The sequence below is a fragment of the Monodelphis domestica genome, chromosome 4, assembly GCF_027887165.1.
Source record: "Monodelphis domestica isolate mMonDom1 chromosome 4, mMonDom1.pri, whole genome shotgun sequence".
Classification (NCBI taxonomy): Eukaryota; Metazoa; Chordata; class Mammalia; order Didelphimorphia; family Didelphidae; genus Monodelphis; species Monodelphis domestica.
Genome location: NC_077230.1, coordinates 182,733,672 through 182,749,259, shown reverse-complemented (window position 1 = coordinate 182,749,259; position 15,588 = coordinate 182,733,672). Strand labels below are relative to the sequence as shown.

Here is a 15,588-nt window from a genome sequence, read left to right as displayed (position 1 = left end):
GGACTTGCCCAGGGTCACACAGCTAGGACACTTCCTGAGGCCAAACTTGAACCCAGGACCTCCCCTCTCTAGCGCCTGGCTTATAAATTACTCAGTCACCTGATTATTCTTAAATTATCTCTCTTGATTTATTGTCATATTAGTTTTTAAAAAATATTTTATTTTTCAAATTACATGTAAAAATAATTTTAAACATTTGTCTTCTAAAATTTTGAGTTCTAAATTCTTTCCCTTCCTCCCCTGCCCCTTGCATTAAGCAATTTGATCTAAGTTATATATGTGCAATCATATACAGCATATCTCCCTATTAGTCATTTTGTAGAAGACTCATATAAAACAATAAAAATAAAGTTAAAATTAGTATATTTCTGTCTAAATTCAGACTCCATCAATTCTTCCTCTGAAAGTGAGTAGCATTTTTCATCATGAGTCCTTTGGAATTATCTTGGTTCATTGTATTGCTGAGAATAGATAAACCATTCATAGTTGATTATTTTACAATATTGCTGTTATCATGTACAAAGTTCTCTTGTTTCTATTCACTGCACTTTGCATGAGTTCATATGAATCTTCCCAGGTTTTTCTGAAACCATCCTGCACATCATTTCTCATAACAAAATAGTATTCCATTACAATCATATACCACAACTTGTTTATCCATTCCCCAGTTGATGGACATCCCCTCAATTTCCAATTCTTTGCCACCACAAAAAGAGAAACAATGAATATTTTTGTGTAAATAGGTCTTTTTCCCTTTCAATCAGTTATTTTTGCATTTTTTTCATTTTTACATTTTCCCCTGTTTCAAATACTAAATTTGTTCAAATACCTCTTCTTATCTCTTGGAGTTTTTGAGTTCTAATTGCTTCACTCAAATATTCAGTCTTATTGCATAAGATTTTCTACCTCCTGTTCTAAGTTTTTATTTTCCATACAATTGTTTTCATCCCAAGTATTTATTTCATTTTTTATCTTCAACTTCATTTATAACATATTTTTAGGCATACTTGAATTTGTTATGGAGTTACTTCAAGGTTTACCTCTTGAGCTTCTCTCAAATCCACAGTAATTTTTTTATCATGTTTGGTATTTTCTTTTGTTTGCTCATGTCTCCAGACTTAGTTTCTAGATTGAGACTTTGTGTTTGAACCACATTATGCTCCTTCCCATACTTGTGAATGGGATGGCATGGGGTTGTTGTCCTTCTATTGTCTGACTGATATAGTGTCTGTTATTCCAGATATGTTACCCAAGACTAGTCTATGAACTCTGTAGGAGTCTCTGGCTTCTGGTTTAGTCATCTAACGATTGAACTCAGATTTTGACCTTGGACCTAGTTATGTCTCCACTTACTCATACATCTATGTCTCCTCTCAGATCCCTTATTGTGTCCCGACAAGTCTCAGCTAGTGTTGGTTCTGTTGGCATGGTAGGCCACCTGCAACACCTTTAGACCTCTACTCCCTACCTGGGTATCATGCTGGCTCTGCATCTGCATTCTAACATGGATTGCTTGGATGACACATTGCCTGCATCATCCCATCTTATCCTATAGTTACTGAAGGCTGCCTAGGCACAGTGGCTTCCACCTTCCCTGCTTTATTTTATTTTATTTTTTTGCTCAGTGTCTCAGTGTCTACACATTTCTGGCAATCTTCATTTGTAGTTCTGGGCTGGAAGTAGGAACTTACAGCTATTAAAATTTTTTTTCTTTATCATTGCCCTTGTATGGGACTGGGGGAGCAGGCCTGAGGTCTCCTCTTGCCTTGGTGCAGTAAGAAAAGCCGAAGAAGAAGGAATCGCTGGGTCTCTGGGTCCACCCCAGAAATAACAAACAGAAACCCTCTGGGCTTTCCTGACTGCTAGAGGAAAACAGCAGACTCTCCCTCTTTCCAGAGTTTACCAACTGTGTCTAGCAATTGCCTGTGTGTGTGTTTTTTCCCAGCTCTTGAGAGTTCTGTGTCATATGTTGGTTTGCTGGATCTCTTGCTGTCAGCTTGCAAAATCCCTTACTACAGTCCCCTCTTTGCACAAAGCTAAAATTGTGTTGAAAATACTATTTTGGCAAACTTATATTTTCCTTAAACTAAAATTTCTAGCCAAAGTAATAAACAGCCTACACTCAACTATCTTATCCTATCAAATACTATTCTATTTTAGGGATTTAATCAAGGAAAGGAAAAGGGAAAGTATCCAGTGAACAATTACAAAGTTCAAAATACAGATCAAACATGTGCAAAAGCAAAACAAGCAAAAAACATCAAAATCAAAATATAAACATAAATTAATGCAAAACATTAAAATCGGAAAATACTATTCTTACCAACGAATACAGAAAATTCTACTACTATTGCAATACATAAACAGCAAACTTAGATAAAAATTTCTTTCATACATTGTTCCATGGTCTCTATTTTATCTTTCATTATCATAATCATCTGCTTCATCTCAGAATCTTTTGTCATCCATAAAACCATTGCCCTTAGTCTATAGCCAATACCAAAAAACAAAACTCTACATTTATACAAGATAAGTAAACATAAGCACAACAATGGTACATAAGCTAACACAGTTCTTATAGTTAAAGACATCACTGGTTCCATCCATTCATATTCTAAAACAATATAACAACAAAGGGGAAACAAGGTTAAAATCCCATAAGGGATATGTAGGAAACAATTCCATAAAAAATACAAAATAACATTTGTTATATCTCCTGACATGATATTAAATGTGTACATGAAGTTGCTATAAAACACAGGATACATGTTATTATTATCCACTATGATTAATAATAACAAACACCAAATAACAGAATTTTTAAAATGGCTTCCTAACATATATGCTTTTAGTATAGTTAAAATTTAAACCCCCTTCTGAGTCAATCAACATTCAGAGTTCCATGTCAATCAAGACCTTGGAGAGCAACCAAGTGCTGGAAAGGACAATGGAATGTTGCAAGGTGGTTTCAACTGCCAACCTACTGATCTCTCTGTTTTACTCTGGCCTAAGTCATTTCTGTAGGTTTGCCCTACTGATAAATAAGGATTCAAAACTAAATAGATATATAAAATAACAGGTTTATTTATCTAAAGGGTAAAGGGAAAAAGGGAATTAAGGAATAACTAATTCTTAACCCAAACAGAAATTAAAACCCTTATACGTACTATAATTGTTCTAATCTAGATCCTTAAATTAGTAATTAAGGTTAGGGGTTTTGGTTGGAACAGGGCCAGGTTCAAATAATCTCACAATACAGGAGTCCTCTGATTCAAGCAGTAATCCCAGAAGTAAGTCACCAGCATTGTTGAAATCCACTTCTCTGTAGTAGCAGCAGCAAGGACAGGCATTATATCAAGAAAGCCATAGAAGAGGGAGTCACTGACTCTCTGGGTCCACCCCAGAAATAACAAACAGAAACCCTTTGGGCTTTCTGGATTGCTAGAGGAAAACAGCAGACTCTCCCTCTTTTCAGACTTCACCAACTGTGTTCAGCAACTGCCTCTGTGTGTGTGTGTGTGTGTGTGTCCCAGTTCTTGAGAGTTCTGTGTGGAATGTTAGCTTGCTGTATCTCTTGCTGTCAGCTTGCAAAATTCCTTATATCACCTTCCTCCATTAAAAGAAAGGGAAAAAAAAGAGGCAAAAGCCTTATATGAATTAAGTATAGTCAAGCAAAACAAATGCCCACATTGACCATATAAAAATGTCTCATTCTACATCTTGAGTCCATCACCTCTCTCTCAGGCCGTGGGTAGTGTTCTGACATCATGACTGATCACTGAACTGATCAAAGTTCTTCTGCTTTTCAAAGTTATTTGTCTTGACAATTTTGTCGTTGTTGTATAAATTATTCTGTTCTGCTCACTTCACTCCCTATTAATCCACACAAGCCTTTCCAAGTTTCTCTAAAAACTATGCCTTTTGTCATCTTGTGGTGCAATGACATTCTACATTCATTTCTATAACAATTTGTTCATCATTACCCAATTTGCAGGCACCCCATTAGTTTCTAGTTCTGTTACTGCAGAGTTATTGCATATATTTTAGTGCATATGCATACTTTTCCTCTTTCTTTGGGGTATAGAGAGACCTAGTAGTAGTATTGCTATGTTAAAGGACATGTATGGGGCAGCTACATGGCATGGTGAATAGAAACGGGAGGTTCTGGGTTCAGAATTAGCCTCAGAAACTTCCTATGTGATCCTGGGCAAATCATGTAATCCTAATTGTCTCGCCTGGAAACCAATACTGAGTATTGATTCTAAGATTCTAAGAAGGTATGGGTTAAACAAAATGTATAATTTATTTTCAGCTTGAAGTTACCTCCGCCCTCTCCCTCACTTACCTATTGATAAGGCAAAAAACAAACAAACCAAAAACAACTTTTTACAAAAAGGTACAAACATGAAAAACAAATTTCTACTTTAATCATCTTATAGAAGAATCTATGCTTGAATATGCACTCTGGGTCCATCAGTTCACTTTCTGGAGGTGAAAATGCATGTTCCATCATGAGTCCTTTGGAATGTGATTGGTCATCAGAGCAACTAAGTCTTTGAGTTGAACACTGCTACAATATTGCAGTTACTGTATAAATTGATCTTTTGATTCTATTCACTTCATGTTGCATAGTTCATAGTTTATATAAGTCTTCCCAAGATTTTCTGAAATCATTCCTTTCATCGTTTCTTAGCAAAATAGTATTCTATCACATTCACATATCATAACTGGTTGAACTATTCTGAAAATTATATTCTTTTAATTTATAATTCCTTGCTACCATAAAAATAACCACTGTGTGTACTTTAGTACATATGGGTCCTTTCCTTTTTCTTCAATATCATTGGGGAATAGACCTCATAGCAGTAGCACCATGTATAGTTTAATAGCTTTGGGGGCATAATTCCAAATTGCTTTCTAGAAGGGTTAGACCAGTTTGTAGTTCCAACAACGGTGTATTAGTGTATCTGTGTTCCCACATCCCCTCGTGCATTTGTCATTTTCTTTTACATTTCCAAGAGGGGTGAATTGAGGCCCCTCACTATTAGTTTTGTTTCTTCCTGTAACATTTAATTCTTCCTTCGAAAATTCAGATCTATATCATTTGGTACATATATGTTCAGTATTTAATTAGTTGTCTAGGATACCTGTTAGCAAAATGAAGTTTCCCCACTTATCTTTTAATGAGGTTTATTTTTGCTTTTGTTTTGTTCAAGATCGTGACTGATATCCCTGCTTTGTTGACTTCAGTTGAAGCATAAAAGATTCTGCCCCAGGCCCTTATTTTAATGTCTATCTTTCTCTTTCAAGTGTTTTAAATAAACAACATATTGTTGGATTCTGGTTCCTAATCCATTCTGTTTTTTTCTTTCATTTTCCCCATTTCATGAATGGGATGAGTTCATCCCATATTCAGTTATGATTACTGTGTATTGCTCTTATACTTTCTCTTTTTTATTGTCCCCTCCTCAAGCATCTGTTTTGCTTCTAATTGTTATCTTCTTTAATCTATCCTCCATGATTACTCTCCCCATTTCTCCCTCGTTTCCACCTAATTTCCTATTGGGCAAGATGAATTTTCCTACCCAACTGTGTATATGTATATTTTTTTTACTCCTTAAATCAGTTCAAATGAGTGTGATTGCCCATTCCCATCTCCTCCCCCACTTCTCTCTATCGTATAAATTCTTCCTTGCATGCCCCATTTTTTTATTATTTGCACGTCCCATTTCCAAATGAAATAATTTCCCCCTTTCTTCTTCTCCTGTGATCTCTTTCCTAATGCATCCATTCTTTTCACCTTTCTTAATTTTCTTTTGAGATAACAGAACAGAATCACACTAGGCCCTCTCTCTAAAATCTCTAGTTGATGATAAAGTTCCAAAGAATTGCATTTGTTGTCTTCCTATATATGAATGCAAATGGCTTAACCTTATTTAGTCCCTTGCAACTTTCTCATCATTTACCTTTTTATACTTTTCTTGAGGCTTGTGCTTGAATTTCAGATTTTATTAAATGTCTATTCCCCCTCATAGGATTATATGGTTTTACTGGGCAGGTTATTCTTGGCTGTAATGCTAGCTCATATGCTTTCTGGAATAGCATAGTCTAAACTCTCCACTCCTTTATATTTGTAGCTGCTAGAACTTGTGTGAGTAAACCTGACTTTGGCTCCATGGTGCTTACATGTTGTAGAATAGCTAAGGCAAAAATATCAGCCTTCTCTCTGATATCTTGCAATCATCTCCAGTTTAGTAGCTTTTTTTTTTAAAGCATAGTTATAAAGTGCTTTCTAGAATAGCTGAACTAATTCACAACTCTGTCAACAGTGTATTAATGTACACTTTCCTCTAGCCCCTCCAACATATTCCTTTTTGGGTCAACTTTGCCACTTTGAGGGGTATAAGGTGGAACCACAATTAATTTAATTTGCATTTCTCATTATTAGTGATTTGGGACATTTCCTCATATGAATACTGCTAGCTTACATTCCTTCCTTTGAAATGTATATGCCAGTTCCTATTCGTTGATTATTTAACAGTTAGGGAATGGGTCTTATTCTTAATTTGAATTAGTTTCTTATATATTTTGAAAATGTGAAGATTCAGTAAAATGTTTGTAAAGCAGTTACTAAAGTGCCTGGCACATAAGAGGTGCTAACTAAACACTTATTCCTTTCCCTTTAGAAGAGAAACTTGTTAAGAGTCCCCTACCCCATAACTTTTTTCCCCTAATCTTATCTGCATTCAACCAACACTATTTTTTAAACATAATTTTATTTTTCTCAACTGAAGAAAAACATCTTTTCTCCTCTTATTCTCTATTCAAAGAGTAAATAAGTCTCTGTAACAAATTGCCACATTGGCCATGTTCTAAAAAAGTTTCAATTGTACCCAGCGCCCATCACTGTCGAGAAGTAGGCAGCATGTTTCATCATGTAACTGTAATGTTACCTCATGGTAATATGCATCCATCAGTTTTCTACCCCTTCTTTATGAAGGTAGGGAGATAAGCATGTTCAGCAGCAGTGGTCTAGGTTTCATACAATGTCTGCATCCTTGCCTCTCCTTTCCCAGAGCCTATTCACACATTTTATCCTTTCCTCTTAAATCCCAAACTTGTTTTGTTTAGGATTATCCTCTCTTCATTAGTCTTCCTTCTTATTCTCTTTTCTCTTCTCCCCTTTCTCTTTTTCCTTTAGGTGAAATGTACTTCTGCACCAGACTCTATGTATGTGTCATAGTATTTCCTTTGATCCAGTCAGGGAAAGTGAGGCTCACCACTCATTATGTTTGTATCGGTTTTAGCATATGCATCCAAGTCACATAATTTTCCTCATACTTCATCTCTACCCTCTACCATTCCAGTATATTTCTTTTCTATTCCCATTTCTTTAAGGTCATTAAACATAACAAAAACACTCCCAGGCTCTCTGCCTTAATCAGTATCTTCTAGGACACTAATGATGATAGGGTACTGAGGGAAACATACGCGATCTCTGACTGCTCATACACATTTACTTCTTCTCTCACCTCCTGTTCACATATCAAAATTCCCTTGCAGCTCTGGTCCTCATCAGAAATTCTTTAAAGTTCTTTATTTCATAAAAATTTCACTCTCCCCACCCCATATGATTATACTCATTTTTATTGGGTATGTTATTCTTATTGTAAATCTATATTTCTTTCCCCTCTGGAATACCATATCCCAAGCTCTTCACTCCTTTAGTGGTGGCTGCTAAATCTCATAAGTATTTTACTTTTTCATATTCTTCCAGCTCTTTGTAGAATTCCAGCTTATAGTGTCAAATATGTTAATTCAATAAACATATATTAATGAAAAAATATTTATTAAGTGCCTACTTGTTAGGCTTTAAAGGATACACAGGCAAAACAGTTCCTGCCCTCAGTGAATTTACACTCTATTAGGGTGTAATTGGAGAACCAAAGCTACCCCCGTCCCCAGCTATGTTCCTCTTCATGACACCTATTTTTTTCTTACCTTGCAACCCTCAGCTGTGCTAGAAATCATGGACAAAATTTATAGGCATAAAATCCAAGAAATTAACTAGAGTGGTCAAAAAAAAAACTTCGAAGATAAGGTACAACCTGAATACACATAAAAACACACCTCTAGCCAATCTAAACATATGAGAGGCAGCACAGTGAAGCAGAAAGTGCCAGATTTGGAGTCGTCAGACTTGAACCCTAGCTTTATTTTGTGTGATTACCTTGCTTGTCACTTAACCTTTGTGATCCAGTCTCTGCATCTGCAAAATTTGGGGACTTGGCTAGATCAGCAGTCAACAAACTATGGCCAGAAGGCCAAATCCAGTCCACTACCCAGAAAGATGGTTTTACATTTAAATACAACTTATTTTATAATATATAAAAATATTTCTTAGTTTGCCAATTGGTGAACTAAATGATTCTGTTCTTTTTCCAATTGATCTTAGGAATTTAAACTAATTCAGTCTCATGTTTTATAGATTGATTCCCTAAGCATTCCCATATTTCCAAACCTCAGCACAGCATAGAGAAGACGACTAGATTTAGATGTAAGTGTACCTGGACTTGAAACCTAGCTCTTTAATTTACTACCTCTTTGACTCTGTCCTCTCTGGGTCTGCTTCAAAGGTCTTTTCTTTCTGTGAAGGACCAACAATTAAATATCTTAATACTTATTTCTAGCCAGTTAAGCCCACTTTCAGTAGTTAGGGCTACATATTTGGTTACTGCAAAAATAGATTGGAGGAATTAGGACTTTAGTCAATCTTACTGTTTACTTGCATTTATTTGCTCCAAGTAAGTATCTATCTAAAGCCAGGGAAGTTTCTGGGGGAAAAGGTCTATATTTTCCAAAAATTCAATTAAAAAAGATCTCTAGGTGAGAACAGTGCCTCAAAGTAAAACATGAAGAAGTGAGGAATCTACTTTTTTTCTCCCAACATAGTTTTGGGACAGGAGAAATTGTTAGACCTTTTGTATCAGAGTCTATTTTAAAATGCTACATCCATCTCAAAGTATAATCAGCTGAGCCTACACATTCTCTCTCTTTCTCCAGTGCAAGATAATTGGAAAGAAACCTGATTTTCTAGTTACAGAGTATAGTACCCTAGAAGAAAATGGCTATATGGGCATAATGCCTTATGTTATTAGTTTGAGAACATTTACTGCTGAGTAATATATTCCTTCATTTGCTTCATCTCTTCATTTAAGGAAGTAGCTATGTTACCATATCATATTTCCAAGTTAGCATTTCAATTGCTATTTTGAAGGAAAGAAATGGTAGTGGTGGGCATTTCATAAAGTAAACCTGTGGTTTATTCAACAGTGAGTGCTCCTAGAATCTAACAATATCTTAGAACCTATAATCCCAAGCCCACCAAAAGAAAATCCTCAAATAAAGAAAAAAAAGATAGCCTTTAATGTAAATACAATTGTCACATAAGATTTCTCAATTAAGCCATTATGGGTGTTTCACAGCACAATGTATAGAAATCTCCTTACTTCCTGTACAGAAAGGTTGACTTATGCTTGAGCAAGTCGTTCTATTATTCTTCTGTAGTCTGAAACAAGTTGCTGGAAGCTTTCCTCCAACTGTTCATGTTGCATGCTTATGTCTATTTGGTTCATCTGGTTTGTCAACTCTTCAGGCCTGAGACATCTTCTCATCTTGGCAAGATCTCTCTGCTTTTTCTAAGCAGCAAATAAAATTATTTGTTAAGAAAAGGAAATCAATAGCTTATTTTCTTAAATCTGTATCATTTTAACAGTAATCTCCAATATTAAAAAAAAAAGCAAGTTGTTACGAGTGGAAACATCGCTGGACTTTGGAGTTGAGGCCCTCATTTCAAATTTCACCTGTGGTGATTACAACCTGGGTAATGACCTCCATCAAGTCATTTAAATTCTATGGGCTTCAGCTACCACACCTTAATATTTTTTAAAAAGTCTCACAACAAACTGACTGTAATCTGAAAGAAGTCTTAAAAAGTATGCTAAAAAAAAAAAGTATGCTAAAGCCATGCTGTAAAGGGCACTAAATGCCAAGATGAGATCTTTTATCCTCAAGGTTATAGGGTGCCAATGAAGATTCTTGGGCAGATGTGTTTTAGGAAGGCTATTTTGACAGCTGGAAAAGACTGAAAAGAAAGTCAATGAAAGATGGGAGAGCAATTAGAAGGATGCTGCAATTTTCCAGACAAAAAGTGAGAGAACACTGAACTAGGGTGGTAGTAAACTGACTGGGTCATAGGTAAAGTGAAAACCCACCACATTTATTTTGTATTTTACATAAGGATTTTACATAAATCCTTAATGGATCAATTTCTCTATTCATGGTCTATCTTTGTATCATGTGAAAATGTATTCCCTTTAGAAACTAAGTAAAAAATGTTTTAAGTGGGTATGCAATCTACAGTGGTACTACACTTAGATAGTAAAACTTAAAAATCCTCCTGTAAAATGTAATGTTATATAACTAGTCTACTAAATTACATTTTAAAGTAATCTTATTCATGTCAGGTGATCATGAAATCATTCTGATACACTAAACTGGCTGTCAGAATAAAAATGCCCTGCCCTACCCCTTTCATAAAAGGTCTTACATTTCAATTTCACCAAAATTCTGGTACAAATCAGAAAAAATGTAATACAAAGGTATTAAACTGATTTTCATGCTTACACAATACAATGGAAAGAATATGAACTCTGGAGTTAGAAAATTCAGGTTCAGATTCCAGTACTTGTATGACCTTGAGCAAGTGACAACATTCCTGGGTCTGTTTCTTCATCTATAAACTGAAGATACTAGACTAAATGCCTTCCTAGGTCCCTTCATGACCCATATATGATCCCTTGCATTTACAATGCCAAAAAAACAAAAACACTAAACTAAAACACTAAGCTTAACATGCAAATCTTGTAAACAAAAAAAGGGGGAAAAGAAAATGATGAATTTATAAAACTGATAGCTGAGCAGACCCAGTTTTAGCTGCATAAATACATGGCTGTTCAAACAACACAAATGCAATGATTTTAATACCAAATAAAATAGCTTTGGAAAGACTTACCCATTAGAAAAAAGATCACACTAAATTTTAACGAACAGAAAAACCAATGTGAATAAACAGAGCAATATGCACTAACATAGAGATATGGAACTGGACCTAAATGTCAAGGGTTTTGGGAACTTCTGGATGAAGAAACTCTACACAATGGTTCTTGGCACCTTCTCTTCAAAAAGACAGTTGTCAAGTGATTTAAGAGATCATGTAATTTGTCCTGTCATACAAGTCAGGGGATATCTGATAAGAGTCTTGAATTCTGGCTTTTCTGGCTTTGAAGCGGGCTCCCTCACTAGTATACCATTCGAGGCTAAGCTTATTTCAAAGTGAGATTCTCTTATCCAGACACATTTCCATTTATGTGACAGGTTTAGAGTAGAGAGCATATGGAGGAAAAACAGTAAACTGCCATGGGTCCTGAATTCCTGCCCTGACTCAACCACCAATTAGCCAAGCCTTTGCATAAGTCACTTATTCTTCCTGGGACCTATTTCTTAGAAGGGAACTGAACTAGGTCATCTACAGAACCCTCCAAGGTTTGACACATCTCTTGTGCCAATTATGCATGTATTAGGGATCTGGAATGTTTCATGAAGCTGTTAAAACTTTGAATAGGCATTTGTTTCTGTTGAATCAGAATGAAGGCTGTGAGGCTTCTATTATAGCCTCCTCCCATCATTGGCCTCATGGAGAAGAGTCACCCTCTCTGAGCTAGCTTCCTTATCTGTAAAGTGAAACGGTTGGACAAGATGGCCTCTAAGGGCCTTTCCAGGTCTAAACTGTATTATTCTTTGAACCACATGAATGAAGATAATACAATCCCTGCAAAGGTAAAAGGATTCCTTTATGCCAACTGTAATCCTAATGCTTTGATTTAAAATGCTTCAATTTAAACTTGTTCATCTTGATTTAGACTTTTATAGACATGAAGAAAAAAAGATTACCACCATTCTTCTCTCCTCTTAAAAGCTAGCCAGTTAAATCTCTGCCTTAAAATTTTTTGGTGAACCCTTCCCTATTCATTCTTCATTGTTCCTTTAATAATTTATTTTTGCTAAACCTCTGCATTTTTTTTTCACATTTTGAAAATGTGCTGAACAAAATTTTAAATAAGGGTCAAATCAGTACAAAACATAACAAAAGGGCTTTCCCTGGCTCCTACATTTCATGCTTCAGAGCTGGAAGGGACCTTAGAGATCACAGAGTCCACTCTTCTCTACATGAAGAAATAAAAGCTTGGAGAGGATATATATCCTGCTTCATGCCATACAATCACTCAGAAGATGATACTGAAACAGTATTAAGCACCAAAAGAGTGGTTCTTCTACCCCTACAATGTCACCATATGAGTGAAGTATACAACTTGTGGTAAATTATAACTCTCGGGTTGCCTTCTTACTAGTCTGGGTTTTGGTAGCCTTAAATATAAAAACCTTTGTATTTATTCTTACTGTCATCCAATTTTGTTCAATTTTTTTTCCCTAGTTGGTACAGGTCATACAAATATTTATTTCTATCTTTAGTGTTACTAATTTATTAACTTGGTCTAATCATCATCTGAAGATTTAGCGAGCTCCTTTCTAAAGGTCATCAACAAAACATTGAATAGAATGATGTTCCTCATGAAGGATCCTTCTGGGCATACCAGGCTGATAAAAGGAGTCAATTAAAATAATATGGGTACAACTGAGTTGTATAACTACGAGCTAGTTGTTCATATACATAGTGGGGAAAAGATGATGAAACATGGATAACATAGTTGAGTTGGTTCACGAAATAGTGGTCATCTCTTCCTTCATTAGAGTTCTTTAAAAAAAAAAAAGGTTGGATAATCATTTATTGACATTGTATGGGTATTTCTTATTGATATATGGATTTTATTTAATATCTACTGAAGCTCCTTTGAACTCAAGTGTATCACTGATAAAAACTTTTGAGAAGGGGCAGCAGGGTGACTCAGTGGATTGAGAGTCAGGCCTAAAGTCAGGAGGTCCAAATCTGGCCTCAGACACTTCCTAGCTGTGTGACCCTGGGAAAGTCACTTAACCCCCACTGCCTAGCCCTTCTTCTGCCTTGGAATCAAATCAGTATGGAAAGTAAGGGTTTAAAAAAATTCTTTTGAGAACACAGATTTATCATGTTTGGATCTGAGAATCATTTCTACCCACTCAATTATGAATACGGAACTGAAAAAAGGGCAGGTCAATCAGTACTTTAAAATTGTAATAATACAGACATTACTTGTTTCAAAATCAAAACAAATATAAAGATATATACTGATCAGAGGAAAAGCAGAATCAAGTGATCAGGTTGAATTTCAAAATAGTTTTTAAAGCAATACAGTTTATTTTAAAAAACAAAGAAATGGTTGTAAGGGAAAAATAAGCAGTTTCATCTAGTTAAGAGTCAAAAAGTTTCATGACAAGTTACTATGAATTAGTAGGGAAGTTTTATAGATTTTATTTAAACTAATGTAGAGATAGGAAATAAAAGACATCCTTGATCAACTATCTTTGCTGACCTACTCCTACCTTACTCCCTAGTTCCTTGTTAGCTTTCTCTCTCTGCTCTAATCCTCAACTTGCCTTTTATTCTACTTAATCATGTGGGCTCTCAAACGCACATTACAGTCATTTTTGATTCTTCTTTCTCCTTCACATTTGACATCCAGTTGTCAAGTCCTGTCAATCATACTTTCCCTCCTCCATTCTATTCCCATTGCCACCAACCTAATTTAGGCTCTTATTACCTCCTAGTTACGATACTATAATTTACAACCTTGCTTCTAATTCTTCTGACTATAGTCCTTTCTATATACTGGTGCCAAATGAATTTTCCTAATAGAAAGCTCAGATAATCATTCTTCTGCTCAATAAACTTCAATTGTTCCCCACTGGAACTTGGCAATCATACAATTTCAACACTCCCTAGATGAGGAAACTGAGGCCTAAAGACAGTAAATGACTTAACTGAAGTGATACCTAATAGAAATTAAGTAGAAGCTCCTCAGCTGGGCATTCAAGAGTCTCTGAATCTGGCTCCAATTAAGTTTTCTAATTTTATATTAAACTATTTCACTTCATATATGCTATTCTTACCAACTTTAGTTCTTGGATTATATTTATAACATGACTATATTTTAAATAATGATATTCTATGGTCCCTTTCATCTGTTCTATTCCTTTTGAATAGGGCATATCTTTTCAGGGCCATATTCTAGACCCAACTCCAATTTCAGAAAGTTTCAGTAATCTTAGTGAAGTTGACTAATGCAATGTTAAGTGAGAAAAATAAGGAGTACAACAAAAACAAGTAACTGTGAAAAACTTAAGAACTCAGGTTGGAAGTCTTCTTTAAAATTAAACTCTGAAAATTCAAGAACTCAGATCAATATAATAACTAAGCAGAATCCACAAATACCAGAATGGAAACATGCCCCTTACCTACTTCCTGAAAGATAGGTAATTGTGTCAGGGAACAGAATGAGACATATATTTTCTGGATATGGCCAAGATGGGAATTTGTTTTATTTGACTACGCATTATTTGTTATAAGGCCTTTCTTCTTCATTTTTTCGATACTAAGAGAAGGAAAAGAGGGAACTCTGATTTTCTTCACTAAAATTTTTTTAATAGGTTCAAGAAGTTCATTTTAATTGTACAAGAATATTCATAGCTGCACTCTTTGTGGTGGCAAAAAATTGGAAAATGAGGGGATGCCCTCCAATTGGGGAATGGCTGAACAAATTGTGGTATATGTTAGTGATGGAATACTATTGCGTTCAAAGGAATAATAAACTGGAGGAATTCTATGGGAACTGGAATGACCTCCAGGAATTGATGCAGAGCGAAAGGAGAAGAACCAGAACATTGTGCACAGAGACTGATACATTGTGGTACAATCGAATGTAATGGACTTCTCCATTAGTGGCAATGCAATGATCCCAGACAATTCTGAGGGACTTATGAGAAAGAACACTATCCACATTCAGAGTAAAAACTTGGAAGAAAAACAACTGTTTGATTACATGGGTTGAGGGGGATATGATTGGGGATGTAGACTCTACGTGAACATCCTAATGCAAACACCAACAACATGGAAATAGGTTTTGATCAAGGAATTGCATGTCAGCTATGGGAAGAGGATGCAGGAGAGAAGGGAGGGAAATAATATGATTCTTATAACCAAGGAATAATGTTCTAAATAAATGTGACTAAATAAATAATTTACAATGAAAAAAAATGTTTTTAAGTTCATTTTAATTAAAAATATATAAATCCATAATAAGTAATTAAGTAAATTCCTCAATACACATAGTTAGTTGAAATCCTCATCATTAAGGATAATTATAATGCTTTCTAGTTAAATGTCTCAGGGTCATAAATCATGGATTACATATACTATTAACTTATCTGTAGGGCGTAACAATTTATGAAGATCTTTATATACATTTTTTTCACTGGATTAGTTTTTTTATATTGTATATTTTTTCAAAATCCTTTTATTATCTTACAGATATC

The 15,588-nt window shown here is 35.2% G+C and overlaps 1 protein-coding gene across 1 annotated transcript in view; it reads right to left on the bottom strand.

Annotated features, from left to right (window-relative positions):
- Positions 1-9,403: 9,403 nt before the first annotated feature.
- HAT1 (histone acetyltransferase 1) overlaps positions 9,404-15,588 on the bottom strand; it is an 86,152-nt gene continuing 79,967 nt past the window's right edge. Inside the window, exon 11 of the mRNA XM_007494368.3 lies at positions 9,404-9,698. Within this exon, the coding sequence (XP_007494430.1) occupies positions 9,531-9,698 (168 nt within the window). The 3' untranslated portion in view covers positions 9,404-9,530. The remainder of the gene's footprint in view (positions 9,699-15,588) is intronic.